Below are 20,612 nucleotides of genomic sequence, written 5' to 3' on the forward strand. Positions count from 1 at the left end.
GATAGATAGATAGATAGATAGATAGATAGATAGATAGATAGATAGATGATAGATAGATAGATAGACGGAACCCTTGCCTCAAACAAAGTTGAAGGTGAAGAACAATATATAAGACCTTCCTCCCCTATTTCTACACATAGCTGTCATTCACACATTTGTAAACACGCATGAAATACATAATGCATGTTCAATGTACTAGGTAAATTAGTTACCACTTTCTTGGTAGCATATGTTAAAAACTCTAGACTATTTTGATCCCATATAATTCCATCTATTCTTCATGGTGCTGTTATTTAATTCTAATGGATTCCATTGGCACCTTGGCATGGCTTAAACTATTCTATCTTCTGTCTACATACCTATTTCTTCTGCAGAGAGCTCCGTGAGCACCATCTGAATTAAAGTATCCTCCCTGGACCCTTTCCTTTCCGTTTCCTTATTTTTATGTCTGCTTTCCTCCCTGGGCTTTGTGCATGACATGACAATATGCTTTTGTTTTGGTCTGGGTTTTGCATTAAGTTTCCCAAGGGTAGAACTGTGTCTGCCTTGTTGGCACTCGATAAACATATGTTTAATTTGAAGGATGGTGGATAAGAGATGCCAAAGGACAAAACCACTAGCCCTCATAGCATTACATGTTCAGTCCACAAACTATAAGATTTTAAAGTCAACACTAAGGAGGGATGTGAATGAAGATCACTGCAGAAATAGCTAAGTGTGCAGATGCACATGTTTTGCTTGTTTGTTTGTTTTGTTTTTTTCACTACCTGTGAAGATCTGAGTGCTGGTCAAGGTGCTGAACTAGATGTCATGCTGCATGGGGCAATAGCAACCTTCTCTATGGGATCTTGCAGCAGTCACACTAAAAACAGTTCCTGGCTGGAGGGATGTGGGAGGTAGAGGAGGTGGATGGCTAAGACAAGGTTGGAATGAGGGAGAACTGGAATAAAGACAATTCCATTCTCCATGAACCATTCCTGGGCTGAAGGAAGTCAAGAGCTTTGAGATCGATGTCTCCAGATCACCAGCAGTGAGACAGTGAAAAAATTCCCAGGGATGTTCACAGATAAAGATTCTTAGAGCTGATCCATAATATTCTATACTTGGAGACCTGGATTTATAATTCCCCGTTAAATTCATTCTTAAGGATTAGAAGCCCAAAGACCACCATGCCTGAAATTTTAGGCCAGGGTCCTGAGTAAATAGCACCTTAGGTACCCAGTGTTTACTTGAGACTTTCAGGCAAATGTCAACAAATGAAAATCAAAAATAAAGCAAGAGCAAAACTACCAGTCACAGGGCTGGAGACATGATTTGGTGACTTGCTGTTCTTCTACAAGGCTAGAGTCTGATTCCCAGCACCCACAGGCAGCTCACAACTACCATAGCTACAGTTCCAGGGTTATCTAGTACCTTCTGGCTTCCTCAGCCAGTTGCACATGTGTGATACACACAAAACTCATCCAGTTTCCCATGCAATGCATATCAGTTGCATCCTAGAACCTCCGTGTGTCCTGTCTTCATTGAGGTCACAAACCAAGTTGCCTATGCAGTTCTTGCAACTCCAAATACTTCTCCCTGGTTTTACCCAGCTTTGAAATAACCAAACAAAAGGAATGCAAGCTAATTACTAAGTTTTATTCACAAAACAGCAGTTGAAATTCTGAGATTTTTTTTATTGTTGTTGTTTCAAGCAGTGAGGCTGTATTATTTTTACCTTTTCAGCTTTCAGAATTTCCTCCAGCCTCACAGGCAGATGAGAGGACAGCTTGCCCTACAATTACAAATGACCCTGACTGCCAGAGTCTGTGTTTCGAGGTCTACCCTGAGACAGCCAGGCATGGGTCCTGCATAAGGAATGTGACTGGAGAGCGGCTGACAGAAAAGACCCAGAGCAGCTGTATGGAAGAGGTATCCCTCAAGTTGACGTTAGATTATACCGTAATGTATACCTCACACTGGTGAAACCTCATTAAGAGCTGCCAGCCCTGGTGAAAGTGTATGGATAGGTGTTCTCAGCTGTTTAGCAACCAGTTATTTCTAGCATTTCTGCAAGAAGTGGTCTCAGGGTACCATGCCAATCCAAGCTATACTTAATTGGAGTGTGTAGAAATTATTCTCATGACCTCTGCCTCATATGATGACGGCAAACTATGTATGTTCGTTGGCAATTTATTACCATCGTTATTACTGCTGTGTTCAGTAACAGTTTTATTATTGCTATTAACTAACATGACAATATAGTTTTATGAACTTCTCGGAGTAGACTTTGAATATATTAATACACGTAATCATAACACATGAATAGTATAATACTTAATGTATTAATTTTAAGTGTTTGGGCAGTGTTCACAGCATTTTTCTGAAGTAACTGCCAAGCACACTGAGGATAGTTGGATCACACAGGTTCCACCAATATGATAGGGTGTGGCACAGACTGTAGTGTGGCTACCTGAAGCCATTTACCTGGTGTCAGCTCTGTACTGGGTGTGTAACAGAGGTGTGTGTTCGAGTTTTGGCTCTTACACCAAAATACCACAGACTGTGTATCCTAAGCACCACAAGTTTATTTCTAGTGGTTCTTGTCACCAGGTGATTCTGGTTTTTTGTTTTGGTTTTTGGTTTTTGATTGGTTGGTTGGTGGTTGGTTGGTTGGTTGGTTGGTTGGTTAGTTGGTTGGTTGTTTTTGTTTTTTAATGGATTGCAAGGCTACCTCATTTCAACTAGAAGGAGGGAGAGAAGTGGGGGGGGAAATTAAGTGTCCAGTGTCTTTTTTCACATGAAGAACATACAATCCTCCTAGAGAGATGAAAGTTAGTAAAGATAAAACTATGCATGTGAGCTGGGAAAACCCGTATACCTAGTTGTATATAATTTAATATAACAAAAAAAAAAAAAAACAGGAAAACTATTGAGGCTCTTGCTTGTATTTGAAAGAATCTTGTGGCTGTGGATCCTGTTCCTCTAATTGGACTGCCTTGTCTGGCCTCAGTGGGAGAAGGTTTGCCTAGTTCTTTAGTGACTTGAGGTGCCAGAGTAGATTGGTACCCAAGAAAGGACCACCTCTTCTCAGAGGTGAAGGGGAGGGGTGGGGGGAGTGGCTTGTAAGGGAGAACTGGAGAAGGGAAGCTGCAATTGGGATGTAAATTAATTAATGGGCAAAAACAAAAAAAAAAAAAAAAAGAACACGGAATCCTCTGCATCGGTACCCTACCCTTACCATTTTATTTAACTGAGTTGCTTCCTCAGAGTTCCTGCCTCCAAATACAGTCATCTTGGGAGTGAGGCTTCATCTTTCTCACACATTTAAGGACAACACTTTCAGTCCATAACACTATCACAGAACCCCACAAGAAACCCATTTTACACACGGAGACCCTGAAGCTCTGAGAAGGTATTTCATACTGGTGTCTCTCGTCAGAGACAAGTTTCAAGTGCGAAGTGATGACAAAAAAAATCTGTGCTTTTCCACTAGCTAGGTGGCTCCCTTAACATAGCACAGTGCTATGTGACATCCACACAGAATTAAGAACGGTGAAAGTCTCTTGTCAGTGACCATAAAGATCGTGCTAGTCTGGCTCATGTTGGCTTGTTCTGAAAGATTTACTCACAGGGAATCAGCATCACCTCACACTCAGTCAGATTATATGGCAGGATACATGGAAACTGTGACAGATTTCCATACATCTAATTCTTGGGAAATGAGTCTTTTTACATTGTCAGACACATTTGTTACCAAAGGCAAAAATTAACCTAAAATATTCAAGATTTAAGGACAGAAGGGATAAGGAGTGATGGCTTAAAACACTGTTCAATGTGAATTTAAATGTACTCGGGCAGCCCAAGATAACCCATCGAGTAATACTTTAAGTATAGCTAAAACCTTTAAGGCAAATGTAGAGTATAGATAGCTATATCAATTTGAGCAATAGAAAATACATCAAACCTAGTGTCAGTACACACCTGTGTATTTGTACAGAGACAGCCTATTAGATTCCATGGTTAACGTGTGAAGATGAGTATCATTTTCATATTGCCACTCAATAAATTAGCCCTGTTCTGTGAAACGCCATCCTGGGCATTGGTAGACAGTTGTTTTACCTTTCAATTTATAAACAGCAAAGCACATCCTTGGTGTGCCTCTTTGCTTTTTTTAAGTCCTAGTCACCAGCTTTTGGTTCTGAATGCCTTCCGTCCCGTCAGTGAACAAAATCATCCAGACTGGAGTCCACTGAATGCAAAAAACTTGAGGAAGCTTCTAGTATCTGGAGCCGCCTAGTCCTAAGCTTTTCCAACTGAACCTCTTATGCAAACAATGTAAAATGTATCAACAGCCTTTTACATTTTTGAAGACTGAACCTACCTGTTTGGGCCATTTTCCCCCACAGTGGAGAATCTTCTATAATTACATATATGGCAACTTAGATATTTTTCAATGTAACAAAGTGTAAGAATTTTTTTGTTTTGTTTTTAGAATCTGCATCTTTTTTTAAAAAATGGATATTTTATTTATACTTCAGATGTTATCACCTTTCCCCATTCCCCACCCACCCAGAAACACCCTATCCCATCCCCCCTCCTCCTGCTTCTATGAGGATGTGCCCCCACCCACCCACCCACTCCCACCTCCCCAGCCTCGAATTCCCCCACACTGGGGCATCCAGCCTTCATGGGACCAAGGATCTCCTCTCCCATCTATGCCCAACATATATATCTGGAGCCATTGGTACCTCCCTATATGCTCCTCTATGTGCTCCCAGGCTGGTGGTTTAGACCCTGGGAGCTCTGGTTGTTTGGTGTTGTTGCTCTCCCCATGGGGCCGCAAACCCCTTCAGCTCCTTCAGTCTTCTCTCTAACTCCTCCATTGGAAACTCCTTGATCAGTTCAATGGTTAGCTGTGAGAATCTGCCTCTGTATATGTCAGGCTCTGGCAGAACTCTAAGGAGACAGTCTGCATGCACAGGCTCCAGTCTGCATGCACTTCCTGGCATCCAAATAAGCATCTACCTTTGGTGATTGCACATGGGATGGATACCCAGGTGGGGCAGTCTCCAGGTGGCCCCTCCTTCAGTTTCTGTCCCACACTTTGTCTCCATATTTGCTCCCTTGAGTATTTTGTTACTACTTCTAAGAATGTCTGAAGCACCCACAGTTTGGTCTTCCTTCTTCATGAGCTTCATGTGATCTGTGAGTTGTACCTTGGGTATTGCGAGCTTTTGGGCTAATATTCAATAATCAGTGAGTACATATCATGTGTGTTCAGTTTTGATTGGATTACATCACTCAGAATAATATTTTCTAGTTCCATCCATTTGCCTAAGAATTTCACGAATTCATTGTTTTTAATAGCTGAGTAATACTCCATTGTGTAAATGTACCACATTTTCTGTATCCATTCCTCTGTTGAAGGACATCTGGTTCTTTCCAGCTTCTGGCTATTATAAATAAGGCTGCTATGAACATAGTAGAGCATATGTGCTTGTTATATGTTGGAGCATCTTCTGGGTATATGCCCAGGAGTGGTATAACTGGGTCCTCAGGTAATACTATGTCTAATTTTCTGAGGAAATGCTAGACTGATTTCCAGAGTGGTTGTACCAGCTTGCAATCCCACCAACAATGGAAGAGTGTTCCTCTTTCTCCACATCCTCGCCAGCACCTGCTATCACTTGAGTTTTTGATCTTAGCCATTCTGACTAATCTCAGGGTAGTTTTGATTTGCATTTCCCTGATGACTAAGGATGCTGAACATTTCTTTACATGCTTCTCGGCCATTCGAGTTTTCTCAGTTGAGAATTCTTTGTTTAGCTCTGTACCCCATTTTTAGTTGTTTTATTTGGTTGTCTGGAGTCAAATTTCTTGAGTTCTTTGTATATATTGGGTATTAGCCCTCTATCGAATGTAGGATTGATAAAGATCTTTTCCCAATCTGTTGGTTGCCATTTTGTCCTACTGACAGTGTCCTTTGCCTTACAGAAACTTTGTAATTTTATGAGGTTCCATTTGTCAATTCTTGATCTTACAGCATAAGCTACAAAAAAAAAAATGTTTTGATGAAAAGGATAGTCCCTGGGCTAGAGCCCTGGGAAATGCCAATGTGCTATATTCACGAGCAGCTAGCCTTGTCTCCTTAATGCCAGTTTGCCTAAATTCATGAGATACTGTTCTTCTGAATTTGGCATTTATGAAATGATCTAACTGGAAACCAGCACATTTAATTTTTCTGTCACTAATTCATTAGAAATGTCAGTCACACAAAGCAACTCAAGAGAGACCATCTGCTTTTCAAAAAAACCTTAAGTGCACAAAGAGCCCTCCCCCCTTGACCATTAATTGAGAAAATGCCTTACAGCAGGATCTCATGGAGGCATTTTCTCAACTGAAGCTTCTTTCTCTGTGATAACTCCAGCTTGTGTCAAGATGACACAAAACCAGCCGGTAAAAGGGCATACCCTCAAATTCATCACAGGGAAAGGAGGAGTTCACACAGAAAGCCTAAGGAAGGCTCAGGGAAGAAGAAAGAGCTCTGAGCTCTGCCCTTAGCCAGGTGAATGAGTGAGAGAGTGAGTGAGTGAGTGAGTGAGTGAGTGAGTGAGTGAGTGAGTCTGTGTCTGTGTCTGTGTCTGTGTCTGTGTCTGTGTCTGTGTCTGTCTGTGTCTGTGTCTGTGTGTCTGTGTGTCTGTGTGTCTGTGTGTCTGTGTGTCTGTGTGTGTCTGTGTCTGTGTGTGTGCGTGCTTGTAGGCTCCAGCTGCCCTATGCACATTCTTCCTAGACCATGCTGTTAAATAAATGTTAATCAGACTACATGGCAACAGGGTTTTTCTCTAGAGAAAGGCCTCCTTTTAATGTTTAAGGTATGTGTAATTTTCAAAAATTATTTCTTCTTGAAAGGGGTTTGCAGTGAAGTTACCTGAATAGCTTTTGTTAATGGAAAGAAGATTGAGAGATGGAGGATCCATCCCACTCCTGCTGGCCTGTGCTCCGCTTGGCTTGCTCAGCTCCTGCAGGAAGTAGAGCTAGTCCAGAGGCCCCGCCCTCCTGGAGCTTCCGTACTTTAGAGAAGACAGACAATACAAACAAAATAATTAAATCACAAAGAATAGAGAATGATGGAACGTTTTGTAGAGGGGAAAAAGACCAGACAAAGAATGTGAGAATCGTGGTCAGGCTCACCTGTGAAATGACTGGGCCTAATATCATACCCACTGGGGCTGTTCTTCACCATGAGAATTCTCTTGACACCTTCTTTGTATTTTATTTTGTGAGAACAAAAAAAATGTTACTCCATAAAGTTCCCCATTGTTTGGTTCTATCCATGCAGGGATGTCTAATTTTTATGGCAACTTAAAAGCAGAAGGTACAGCTGAACTGCTTTTCCTGAACAGAATACAGCCATGGTGAGGTCTGTGGATACACAATTGCCCTCTCTGCTTGCCCAATACTTGACGTGACACAATCTTAACTTCTTCACTGTTGACAAAATTCCATCCCAAAATATTTAAGAGGCTCAGTGAAATGGGGAGAAAGAATAACTCTAGGACCGAGTTCAGGAAAGCTTTAGACTGCAGGATGATCTACCACACAGCAAGCAATAAACAAATTGTCTTCATTCTCACAGGAAAAAGGAAACAGAATGTGCCCAAGGACATTTATTGGAATTTTAAAGCTAGTCCAGGAACTTTCCTTCTCTCTGTCTCTTTTTTTAATTTAAAGAAAATATATATCACATTGACTTGCCTTGAGGTAGACAGATCGATTCTATGGGGTGCAAAATTATTCTATAGAACAGTTGGGGAACTGAAGATGAATTCAGCGATGTCAGCATATGTGAAGAAAAAGTCCTGCAATGATTTGAAGTGAGTCATCTGCACAAGAAGAGGATGTTTAATGCCAAAGGGGTGTGTTAGCCTGCCTCACAGCTACTCCCTCTTCAGTCTGGAGAACGTCACTCAGCTTTCCAGGCACTGAGTGCTTCTGTTCTTTCTCCAGTTTCAGGAGATGTTCAGGACCTTCTGCCTGATGTCTGGAACCACATGGCAATTTGAGTTGAGTTTTACAGAAACAAAGCAAGGGGGACAACAAAAGCAATATTCGTAAGAATAACATAAACCTATGCTAGCACATAAGGAAGATGGTGCGTTGGATTTAGAACTAGATTTTGCCACCCTTTAGTTCTTTATATTCTTGAAGTTCCAGTATCTCCCAGGCAATCATATCATCAGCAAGGAATCTACCAGTTGAGGGGAAGTATGGTCCTAGGTAATTTTAAAAAGCATTTTATTTTTTAGCTGTGTTTCTCTGTGGGATTTTCATACGTATTTCATTTTGACTGATCCTTGCCACAAGATCCTTGCCACATCTTCCAGGGTGGCTCCAGGAAGATGAGTTTGTGGGTGCTATAAAGCTCAAAGCAGAAATTTTGATGAAGACACATTGCTCTTGGTTTTTCTGATTGTTATGGGGTTTTCTTTTTTGTTTTCTTTTGTTTTGTTGTTGTTCCTTGGTGAGGTTGTGGTTTCCTTGGAGCTGTGTTTCAGTCTAAAGACAAGCCATCACCACATTCACAAACCCACCTTGCTAAGAACCAGGTGTCACTGGGTATGGTCCCAGCTCTGTGAAAGCTGATGGAGGAAGGTTGCCACAAGTGTGAAGGTGATAGGCTGGCATATGGGATGAGACCATATGATCTTAGAAAAGAAGAGGGAGAACCAGGGAAGGATGAGGAGGAGCAGCAGCAGTGTGTGCACCAGAAGCATAAGGCATTCTTTTGTTTGTGGCTTTGGGTTGGGTTGGGTTGGGTTGGGTTGGGTTGGGTTGGGTTGGGTTGGGTTGGGTTGGGTTGGAGTGGGTTGGAGTGGGTTGGCTTGGGGTGGGGTGGGGAGGTGAGGTGAGGTGAGGTGAGCTGTGGTATGGTGTGGTGTGGTGTGGTGTGGTGTGGTGTGGTGTGGTGTGGTTTGGTTTGGTTTGGTTTGGTTTGGTTTGGTTTGGCTTGCCCCTGCCATCCAAATCTGAACATAAAGGGTCAGAACACAGAAATAGCTAGACTTTTCTTTCAAGTCTTTTGTTACCCAGGAGTAACTTCAGCATGAGCTATGAGTCTGGCTGGTGAGGCTCTGTGATAGGCTGTGCTCAGTGCCCATTTGCACACTCTAATCTCTCCCATTCAAGTAAGAAGAGTTTAGAGATGTGACACTCACAATGAATGAATCTATTCCCACAAATGCTCATCCTGTAAATACCGTAGTCACAGCACCTTCTTTAGATGCTAATGCTGTCCTATTTATTCATCAACCATCTCATCCTATTTGTGGGTATTTCCTTTAAGCAGAAAAAAGGACATATATATATGAAAAAGTGCTCCAAATAAAATGAAATAAAATGTCATGGTGTGTATAAATGAAACTAGGACGTGGTTTATTTTCTAGACAGTTTACCTTCAAATCTGAGAACTTTATCAAAACATTCAACAGAGTTTGGACACAGTCCATCCTAAGACAAAATATAGTCAAAAAGAAAAAAAATGCAAAAAAAAAAAAAATGTCGAGCCAAACCCTCTTACCTAAAGTGTTCGCTCGTTCTGAAGGAGGCATGTGCAGGTTGGCATTGGTTCTTTTAACTGTGTGTCATGGTCAGTGGGGGAAGACACCTGATTGAGTGTAAATAAAATGTAATTAAAATGTGCAGTGTGAAATTAACTACTTACCAGAAGTTTAGTGGTGCAAGGTATATAGTAGGGTTTCTCAACCTGGTTGTCATTTCTTTGTCATGGGGCACTACCTTAAGTACCCTGAGCCATTCAACATTCCCAAACTCATTCACAAGACCCCAGCAACACACTCATCCTGCAATTGAAATAACCAAAAATACCTTCAGACATTGCAAAATGCCCCTGTAGGGAGAAGGAAGCCAAATCACCCTGCTGGTATACACCATGGTGGAGAAACATCAGTGCAATGTAAGACACAGATCGTGCAGACCAGAACCAGGCCAAAGTCGAGGATAGGGTGTTGAGAGTGGAGAGACTGGAAAGAAGCTATACTAGGCACGCCCTTGAAGTTGTTAAAAGATTTTAAGTTAAACTGGGACTTGCTGACTTGTTTTCCTTTATTGGTACATAGTCTAACTGGTTTGGGGCTTTAAAGGATGCCCTCTTAATTTCAAAGGTGTTTAAACTTCTAAATATACAAAAATCAGAATGTATTCTCAAATGAGAACCTGGGAAGCCTTAACTCATTCTTCTTTCCCACTTTAAATGAAGACCAAATGACTTCTGAAATCAATAGTGTTAAAATTAAAAGCATCTTGATGTAATTGGATTGAGTGTAAGCTCAGTGTTTCCCATGTATAAATGTCGTGGGGATATTTACTGAAAGGAGAGTGGTATAAATGACCCCACATCAATAACGTTACCATATAGACAGATTTTTTCCTCATCTGTTTGTTCCCCACAGAAGGAAAAATTCCAGTGTATGCTACACAGTTCAGGCAATTTATACTGTTCCCCAACTCATCTTTTGGGGAGCAAACTTGGGCACAGTTCTTTTTCAAACACCCATTGAATCTTCCATTTGATCTTAACTTTGAAATCTTTCTTTCTCAAAAGTGACTTGCTAAATTTTATCACATTGGAAAAGTCAGACAATATCACATTCTGCTATGTGGGGGTGTCTTTCTCTTCCATCTAGTGTCACCCAGAGTCTGACTGAGAAACTCAAAGCTATTCATCTAACCATGGAAGTGGTCAACTGTGATCCTGTGGTCACCAAATATTGTGGCTCTGGATCATTCGTAGAAGTCTTCTAAGAACATTTGTCCTTTAGTGAGCTTTCCTTCTCTTTCCGGGATACTGATTGTGGCTGTCCCAATATGACTGCTTGGCAAATTAAAGAATATGAATATAGCAGACCCTAAATTTAACTAGGGATGTACTACAAGACAAATTAAATCATGGGTAAGTGACATTTCATATTTAACTATCAAGTACTTTCAAGCAAACATAAACGTGTAAATCAGAAAGGATCTGTGTGAGGAAAGTGCTAGTATCATCCAGAGCAAATGTCTAGTAAACTCATAATAAGTCTAGATGAATTAATTAAGCTGTGCATGCCAATTTCTGTTCTAGCAGCAGTACAGAGAGGGCTTTTCAAGATCGTTTTGCCATGATGTGTTTTCTTTTTCTTTCTTTTTCACTATGACTCTGAACTTGTATTATTAGTTATTCACAGAAATTCCCTTTAAGTTAAGCTTCAAGGAGGGTCCCATGAATAGAACACAAGTAGCCTGTCTCTCTCATCCACCTATAGATGGAGATGAGATGTTAACCCTCGTACTGCTCTAGGGCTCCTTGTAGTATTACAGCAGATCCTAAAGGCATATGGCAAACATGTCTTCTTTCAGAGAGACTATGTTGAAGCCATTCTGAATTGATCAAAGATGCAGTTTGTGGCAGGGGCAAAAGGAAAGCCTGGGTTGTAAATTAAATGGAAGGTGATAGAATATTTAGAACAGAAACGCCTACATTTGATGTTATTTTTAAAATGAGGAAGGTGTACCAGATGTTCTGTAGGCTCACTCTTTTTGGTGCATCTTATTTTTCTTTGTTGTTGAGTAAATTAAAACTCCTTCACAACTGCGCAACAGAAATAGAGAGCGCCAACAGCACACACGCCAGATAAAGCACTACTGGAAATAATTGTCACAGGCTATTTGCAGTTCCATTGTGAATTAGAGTGCAGAAATGTGCATGATAAAAGTGGCATCTGTCATTTCAAAACCAATATAATTTATTTAAAAACGGATCTGTATGCACTGCTTAGATTGACAGGTCTTTAAATTTTAATGATAATTTTATCACTACCACCTCCAAGCCCCAGTTATTTTATGTGCTTTTTGCTTTGGGATTTTTCTTGAATTAAAAATTGAACAATCTTATTGCACTGCAGAAGAGATTTCATTACTTTCTGAGGTGACCTTCCAGATTCTATTAGGGCAAGAAAATAGCCCTTAACAACATCACTTAAACCCTGTCTTTCCATCCTGCCTTCACCAGATTCTAGCACCTCCAAATGTTCTAGAAACTCTTTGACATTTCGCTTCTCCTTGATTTTCCCAGACAGACTCTGTAATAAGAATGAGTGAAGGTTCTTTGGAAGTCATCTTCTCCATTGTTCTGCCTGCTTCTGTGATTCTGATACTTACAATATATTATCACAAAGGCTTTTTAAAGATGAGAGCTTGGCCTTGAAGATGGGGCTGCTGTATCCTTATTTCTTTGCTAAGTTAGCAGACAGTACACTACACATCTCTGTACCCAATGGCTGTCTAGTCACGTTGGCTTCTTCCTCATGAAACACCCATGAGTCCTATCTCGATTTGTTGTTTCATTTTAGATATTGCATAAGAACCACAAACCAAATATTAAACAACTGTTCTCACCTTTCCCTTTACGGATGCAGTGGTGCCAAAGAAGGCACTACATCTTTTTATTATAACAGATACCAAAATATGTATTGAACTCAGTGTTCACAGCTCAGTTAAATTAACTCCTGTAAGGAGTTATGTTTTTATGTTACTTTGATAATCCTAGAGATGAGACATTATAGATAACAGTGTCTGCTTTCATCTGCTCCAGGGTTCCTTAGTCCACTGGCATGTGCCTTATGCTACACATGAAATGACTTAAAACCCCTCTCTACAATTTCTATTTGACTCAAGCCCAACTGTAAATGTAACAACCACACAAAGCTTACAAGCCATTACCGGTTTCTGCAAAGCTTTCTCCTCTTGGGAAAGATTCAATGGGGTGGGAGGAATTTGGAAGAGAATTGTGGGAAATCAGGAAGTTGTCTTATGTTAGAAGATGAAGAGCAAAAAGTGGCCTGGGATGAAGTTTAAGAACAACGCCTATTTGTCTAAAGAAGAAGAAAAGAAGAAGGGAAGGAAGGGAGGGAGGGAACAAGGAAGGGAGGAAGGGAAGAAGGGAGGAAGGGAAAAGGAAGGGAAGTTTCACTAATTCAGTGATTATCTCAACTATGTAGTTATGTGAAGATAGTGACCAATGTTTTCTCTATAAATATATGGACATAAAGTCTTAGCAAAAAATAAAATAAACCTCAGAATTCAAAGATTAATCTTGGATTGATAGATTTTAATTAATGAAAAGACCCTCAAAATAAAGATATTATATATAGTAGAAGTGGTTCCTTAAGGTCTGTAGTTTGTTTCCTTAGGAAGGAATAAGAATGAGGAGACATGCGTGTAGGATGTAGAAACCAAATGCACACTGATGCACATCAGAGCTTCCTGTCTCAATGCTGCCTGGGAATTCTTTCCATTTATTACTTAATTTCTTGATTAGCCTCTTTGATTTCATTGTATTTATCATCATCTCATGAATGAAGCTTTTAAACTTCATTTTGAAAAGAGGGAGATGGCATTAATGTTTGCTTATTTTTATCGGGTATATTTTTTCTCCTTGTTTTCCTTCTTTTGCTCCTAGTACTCCAATTAAGTCAAAACATTAGCTCCAAGTGAAAAACAATTCCAGATGCACACAAAGGCTTCTCTAGCCAGTGTCAACAGAGATCATCTTTCAGAATATTTATTCCATAACGGGTGTACGCCTGGGATCACTATGCCGAGCCTTTATGAATATATAGGATTGGTGTTTGTTTTCAAAATAACCCATGGGCATGTATTTTTAAAGTGACATTGTCAGAAATTATCTGAATTAAGTGCTATTCTTAAAACTTTTTTTTCCTTTTCTATTTCTTTGTTTCTTTTTTAGTTTGCAGTGAAAGATTTTTCAATTCCCTTCACTTCGAGACAAGTGATGTGTCTCAGATTTACAAAAAGGAGTAGTTGCCGTGGAATGTAACAGACAGCAAGAAAGGTCTAAAATGAGAACTTCTTGTTTCCACACCGGAGCAGAGTTATGGCTACCACAGTAGGTGCTTGTGCCGAGCAAGCACTCTGTTTTGGAAAAGAAGACAATACAAGCATGATAATACTAGCAATAGGTAAATATAGAAATAATATAAATGTGTGGAGATGCAGCTCACCTATGCACCATTCCATACACACACACACACACACATCCTTACACACACACACACGCACACACACACGCATAAACTAAAATGCACACATCACACTACACACACACCACTGTACACATAGGATCCTTTTCACATACACACACACTCCTCTACACATACACACATCGTACACACACAAAGTCCTCTACACATACACACCACACATACATGCATTCTTCTATACATACACACAACACTATACACACCCTCCTCTTCAGACACACACTACTCTCTACACACACCACTCTATACATAGCACTGTACATACACCTCTGTACATTTACCACACACACACCACTCTATACACACACACACACACACACACAAACAAACAACCATTTTATACACCCACTACTCTGCTCCCACATACACACCAAAAAATAAAAGGAAAAGAGAAATCTGTTTCAAAACTACAGTGAAGAAATCAGGATGGGCTCTGTTTAAGTGTTTTCTGTTGATTCTCTAATATGCTGGATCTTATACTATAGCAGTTAACATGATGGGGGGGTTATTATTACCTTCTTCCTTTTTGGTGCACAAAACATGTTCAATATGAAATATTCGTCACTACAGACTTTGAGGAGAAGCTCCAGATGTAAAGAATTTGGCATGTGGAGCCCTCTTCCCACAGAGCTCTAGCTCAGCAACACTTGGGGGGGCCAGTGAAGAATTCATTCAGGTCTCAGAATCCTCTGTGTAGTTCCATGTTTGAATTTTCAGACAAGGCTGTTTCAAGTCAGTCTTTCCATCTTGACTTATTCACTGAGATTTGTATACCCTCTTCTCTGATGCTAGTTTCAGTATCTGTACCTTATGGCAGAGGAAGTCAAGCTGATGACTCAAAAGCCCTCCAATCAGACTTTTTTCAACCCGGGGGGTCTTTAAGATACAATGTGAAGATTGCTTACATGTCTCTTGGTCACAGTACTAGTGGCATGGCATTTACAAGCTTCAGCTCCTTCCATTTATGTTTCCTCCCTGGCTTCACAGAGCTCCACTAGGACCCCAGGGAGCTTTAGGACTGTCTTGAATGAAGATCAAACCCAGAAAGCTTAAGTATCCTGCTGGACATCGCAGAATACTGCATGCATCAGCATATATTCTGAAAAGTTTTTATTGTAGGTACTAAAGAGAACATGTTCTAGTTTGATTTCTGTTGCTGTGATAAAACAAACACTCAAATCAAAAGTAACTTATAGGAGGGAAAGGTTTAATTGACTTAATACTTCCAGGTCACCGTCTATCATTGAGGGTAGTCAGGATAGAATTTCGAGTAGGCACCTGAATCCATGGAGGATCACCGTTTGCTTATTTTGTCACACTTTTATAGCTTTCTCATACAGCCCAAGACCAAGGGAATTGTGCCACCCATAGTGAGCTGGGCTCTTGTAAATCAATTAACAATCAAGACAATCTCCTACAGATGTGCCCACAGAACAATCTGATCCAGGCAACCTTCATTTGGAATCCTTAGGTGACTCTAAGCTGTGTCAAGTTGACAGTTAAAGCTCTAGGAACACAACATATAATCCAGATAATGGGTGACAATATGTGAGGAAGTCTTCTGAGTCAGCAAAAAAGTTTATATGAGTTTGCCTGGGTTTGAACTACATCTTACTTCATCTCTAAACTGCTGTTTGGTTTGGTTTGGTTTGGTCTGGTCTGGTTTGGTCTGGTCTGGTTTGGCTTGGTTTTTGGGTTGTTATTGTTGTTATTGTTTTTAAGTAAGCCAGTAGTGATGCCACATAGCTTTGATCCCAGCATGCATGAGTCAGAGGCAGGCAGTTCTCTGTGAGTTCAAAGTCAGCCTGGTCTGCATAGCAAATTCTAGTCCAGTCAGGAATACATAGTGAAGCCCTATCTAGATGAGCTACAATAAAATAAAAACAAATAAAAGAATTCAAGATTTTACCTTAATTGCAAAGGCATCAGCATTTGGTAGGATGAAGTAGGAAGATTGCTACAATTTCAAGTTCAAGGCCAGCCTTAGCTACATAACAAGTCCCCTCCCCCCCATATCAGAGTGAGAGCTAGGGAGAGAGACAGATACAGAAGAAACAGAGGGGAAATTTTCCAAGGCCAGGAAGAAAGGGACAAAAGAGGAGTGGGAGAGGGAGAGGAGTAATGTTTCTACAAACCCCTAAAAAGCTTGACAGGCTGATCCTTTCTTTTTCTATTCTTTTTCTCACTGAAGACCATTTCTCCTACCAACAGTGCTAACCCTCCATAAAGCCAGCACCTAGTAGGTCTCAGCCTCAGCTGTCACCAACAATGAAGGCCTAGGAAGCAAGATGATCTGAGGCAGAATAGACGTCAAGTAGTAGTGAGATGGCCTTAAATATATGTCCTGATCTGTGGCAGATACAAATACAAAACACAGTGACTTTAAAGATATCTCTTAATGGTTGATCAGACAGATGTGACAATGATTCACCATCTCAAAGGTGAAATCTCCTCTTTATCTTACAAGCCAAAATTAGCTCTATAGTTTCTAGAACCTTCTTAGTAGGTAATCGCAAACAAACAAACAAACAAAAAACAGAGGAGTGGAATTTATTCAAACAACAATATCCTGACCATAATGAAATAAAATTTGTTTTAAAAGATAACCAAAAGCTAAACTCATCTTATCTGGTAGCCAGTGACATGGCCAGTGACATGGTCCTTGCTGCCAAGCCTTGTGAACTGAATTCCGTTCCCAGAACCTACTTGGTGGAGAGAAACAACTCCTGAAAGTTACTGTCTCATCTCCACATGCATGCTTTGCCATATGCCCTCCACCCCTGAATAAAGTAAATAAGTAAAATACCTTAAAAGAATCCATAAAACAAATGATAACAGGGAACAGGACAGTTCAGATGTGAGTCACACAGATGTTAAAGTAACTAGAATGGGGTAGACAATTGTCCAAAAGGTCTTAAGAGGTTAGCTGCACTTCCTCACCCATTAAGTTGGTCATGAGAATGTTGCAGTAAGTTGCACTAAGCAATAGGAAGCCCCTCCCTCTCAAAAGTATAGAGCCAGAAACCAAGGCAGGGAGTGTCTTATGCAAACATAAGGCCAGCAAGCTATGCACCTGAACGTTCCAGCAATCAATCAACTCTTCATGCCCGGAAGGAAGACTCATCACTAGCCTTCGCCTTTGGGGTGTTATGTGGAATGTGGGTGGAAGAGAGTTGGGTAAGATCCACTCTGCGGAGGACTTGATTGCTTTCTGCCAATATTCTGTTTAACAGCTTATTGCAGATGGGTCTTTCTTTTCCATATATCTTGAAATATGTCAAGAGAAATGTGTCCCACTTTCTCAGACCAGCTCTAAAATTTTAAAAGGCAAAACGCCAGTATAAATTCAGAAAGAGTCATGGGGGAAATAAGTTGACATCATACTCCAGAGTTCCCAAAGTTGAAGAGGAGAGAAAATGGGTCATCCTTTTTAAAATATTTTTTTTATTTTTGAAATCATAATATAACTAGATCATTTGTCCCTTTCCTTTCCTCCCTGCAACCCTTCCCATAAACCCCCTTGCTCTCTCTCAAATTCTTGATCTCTTTTTCTTTTAATGAACAGATAGAAAGGCGTTCCCACTCTGGATACTGTGGACCCAAGTGTTCAGACATACATGAGCTCCACTTCTGGGTCTAGTATGCTGTGTCCTTAACATAATGACAAAACCTGGTTGGTAGCAAGAGCCTCCTCGGTGCTTATCCAAGTGACACAGTGATGTTATAACCATGTGAGATACCCCAAGCTGTATTCAACAGATACCCGATTCACACTTGTCTTCACATAGCCCAGTCATAGTAGAGCTTACAAAACACATGCATTCTCTCAGGACTTTCATTTAGTTAAGTCACTGAGAAGCTAAACCTTTGATGGCCCTTGTATGGAAAATATATAATATGATGTGGTCACTGCAAGAGGCTTTGGGGTTCTTAGTCATAAAAAAAGAGAGTAGCTCTCCTGAGTGATTAAAATAATAATAAAAAAAAGAAGTCCAGAATCTCAAGCATGATGCTGAGCCAGTCAGCATAACCATAATGTTGAACAATTGAGCCTTCAAAAGCAATGTGTTTGTGTGGATTCTTCCTGTTAGAATCCTAAAAGCATAATCACATAAATAGGCTTTTTAAAATTGCTACAGTGTTCTTACTGCTCTTCAAAGCAAACATTTTGACAGCAGCCTTTTAACAATAAACACATTCCTCCCTGGTTGAGTAATATGTATTTTCTGCTAGGTGTCTTCTAAAGTGGAGTCCAGCTATGCAATTACAGTGCTAACCTTGATGGGAAGGGTTGCTCACTTTAATCGTCTTCCTGCCCATCAGTGCATCACCTAAGAACAAAACACAAGGAGAATTTGATGTGTCTCCAAAATACTCAGCTCACTCTCCGTTAAAGGTCACTTCTAATATATCTGGAATTCTGTTGAAAACTAGATTTGGACATTCAGAACGCTACAAACTGGTGGTTTGAATAGGAATGGCCGCCACAGACTCATGTGTTTGATTGCTTGGCCCACAGGGAGTGGCACTGTTAGGAAGTGTGGCCTTGTTTAAGGAAGTGTGTCACTGTGGAGGTAGGCTTTAAGGTGTCCTCTGCTCAAGCTACTTCCAGTGTGGTACACAGTCTTCTGCTGCTTCCTGCAGATCAAGACGTAGAACTCTCAGCTCCTTCTCCAGCACCATGTCTGCCTGCACACCCATATGCTTCCCACCATGATGATAATGGACTGATCCCCTGAACTATAAACCAGCTCAATTAAATATTTTCCTTTATATGAGTTGCTGTGGTCATGATCTCTTCACAGCAATAGAAACGCTAAGACAGGTACCAAATGTCAAGAAGTCTTCATCCTCACTTTCTGATGATGGTAATATACTGGTGGTTGTAAAGGAAGAACTGTACAGAGAGTCTAAGGCACCTTAGAGCTAGGTTTTTACATCTCCTTACACATAAAAGCTTAGCCTATTTTGTGTCCTTCAGCCTACTGCTCTTTTCTCTCTCCCTGCCTTTCCTATAACCAACCATTATTTATCTTCTGTCTCTTTACAAAGCAGCAGATATGGGGGATGAACAAGCTTAGAATCCTAATTTTCAACATGCAGATCATAATTAAAAGTAGTGTATTCAGAACCAGCAGTGCTGGAGTAGACTGAGGCAAGAGGATTGCAGTGAGTTTGAATTCAGGCTAGGCTATAATGAGGTATGCTATGTCTTTGTCTTTTGTTGTTGTTGTTGTTACTGTGAAAAAAATCAAACAACAACAAAAACCCTGTCAAAATCAACCTAAAGGAAAGGAGGATTCTTCTGGCTCATTGTACAAGGCTACAGTCCATTGTGTTAGGGAACTTAAGGCTGAAATAGCTGCTCACATCCAGTCCAGAAGCAGAGAAAGATGAATACACACTGCTGCTCAGCTTCCTTTCTACGTGTGTGCAGTCCAAGATCCCTGTTAAGGAATGGAACCACCCACAGTGAGTGGATTTTCCCACATCACTTAACATACTTAACTCCTCACCGACATGCCTCCCCTGTGATTCTGGATTGTGTCAAGTCAGTTAGCAACTAACCATCTTAGCCTATCTCCAAAGGAAAAAATAATAATAATCATAGAACAGGAGCTGGAGAGGTGGTTCAGGTGACAAGAGCATTTGTTACTCTTGTAGAAAACCCAGGCTTAATTCCTCACACCCACATGATGTCTCACAACTATCCATACATAACTTCAGTTCCAAGGGATCTGATAGCTCTGAACTCTGAGGACACCAGGCATACCACACTCGTGCAAGACACTCATGCACACAAGATGAAAAAGATAAACCTAGTTCAATTTTTAAAAGGTAGTGTAGTAGAATCTAGGTGCTGTTGCCACAGGAAGAAAAGTAGTTATGCAAGATAGCACGTGTTCACTTGTTCCATTATCAAAAAGTATTTTACTTGATATGTGAGTATATGATCATGTTATATACCTTAGATATACACAGTAAACTTATTGGTTTTATATATATTTGTACTTGAATAATGGTGAATATTCCCTCCATTCAAACACTGATGGGAAACAGATGAGCAGTGAATCCCAGGAGGACCAACAGTGAAAGCCACACACAAGACCAAAAGGAATAAAGAAGAGGCTGATGTATTTTAAATCAAGATAACCCCAGAAGGGAAGGGGTCTTGTCAGCCTTTGATGAGGCAGTCGCTTCTTTAAAGGCAGGCTGTTGCATTACCTTCGTGCCTCTCAGTGTCCTGCACAAGTCCTTGCTGGAGAAAGCAAGCTTTTGGGCCACTCAGGGTCCCAAATTCTGAGACCTACACCCACCTTTGGTTGTGCTGATATAACCTTTTGCTGAAAAATGAGCATATGTCACTAGTGCACTTAAGCACACGCACAAGCACACACACACACACACACACACACACACACACACACACAGTAGGTTTCCATTATTGTCTTTAGAAAGTGTTACCAAAACATTTCCATCCACTTACATTTGGAGAATGCACTCATGGAATTA

The 20,612-nt window shown here is 40.6% G+C and overlaps 1 protein-coding gene across 4 annotated transcripts in view; it reads left to right on the plus strand.

The window, feature by feature from the left end:
• The window catches only part of Slc24a2 (solute carrier family 24 member 2), a 229,467-nt gene that overhangs the window by 47,829 nt on the left and 161,026 nt on the right, over positions 1 to 20,612 (plus strand). Inside the window, exon 2 of one of the 4 annotated variants that reach the window (XM_028773374.1) lies at positions 1,726 to 1,911. The exons of the other annotated variants lie outside the window; for them this stretch is intronic. Coding sequence (XP_028629207.1) covers positions 1,726 to 1,911 — 186 coding nt within the window. The remainder of the gene's footprint in view (positions 1 to 1,725; positions 1,912 to 20,612) is intronic. 4 annotated transcript variants of the gene reach the window in all.

Source organism: Grammomys surdaster, unplaced genomic scaffold (genome assembly GCF_004785775.1).
Source record: "Grammomys surdaster isolate TR1022 unplaced genomic scaffold, NIH_TR_1.0 225, whole genome shotgun sequence".
NCBI classification, from domain to species: Eukaryota; Metazoa; Chordata; class Mammalia; order Rodentia; family Muridae; genus Grammomys; species Grammomys surdaster.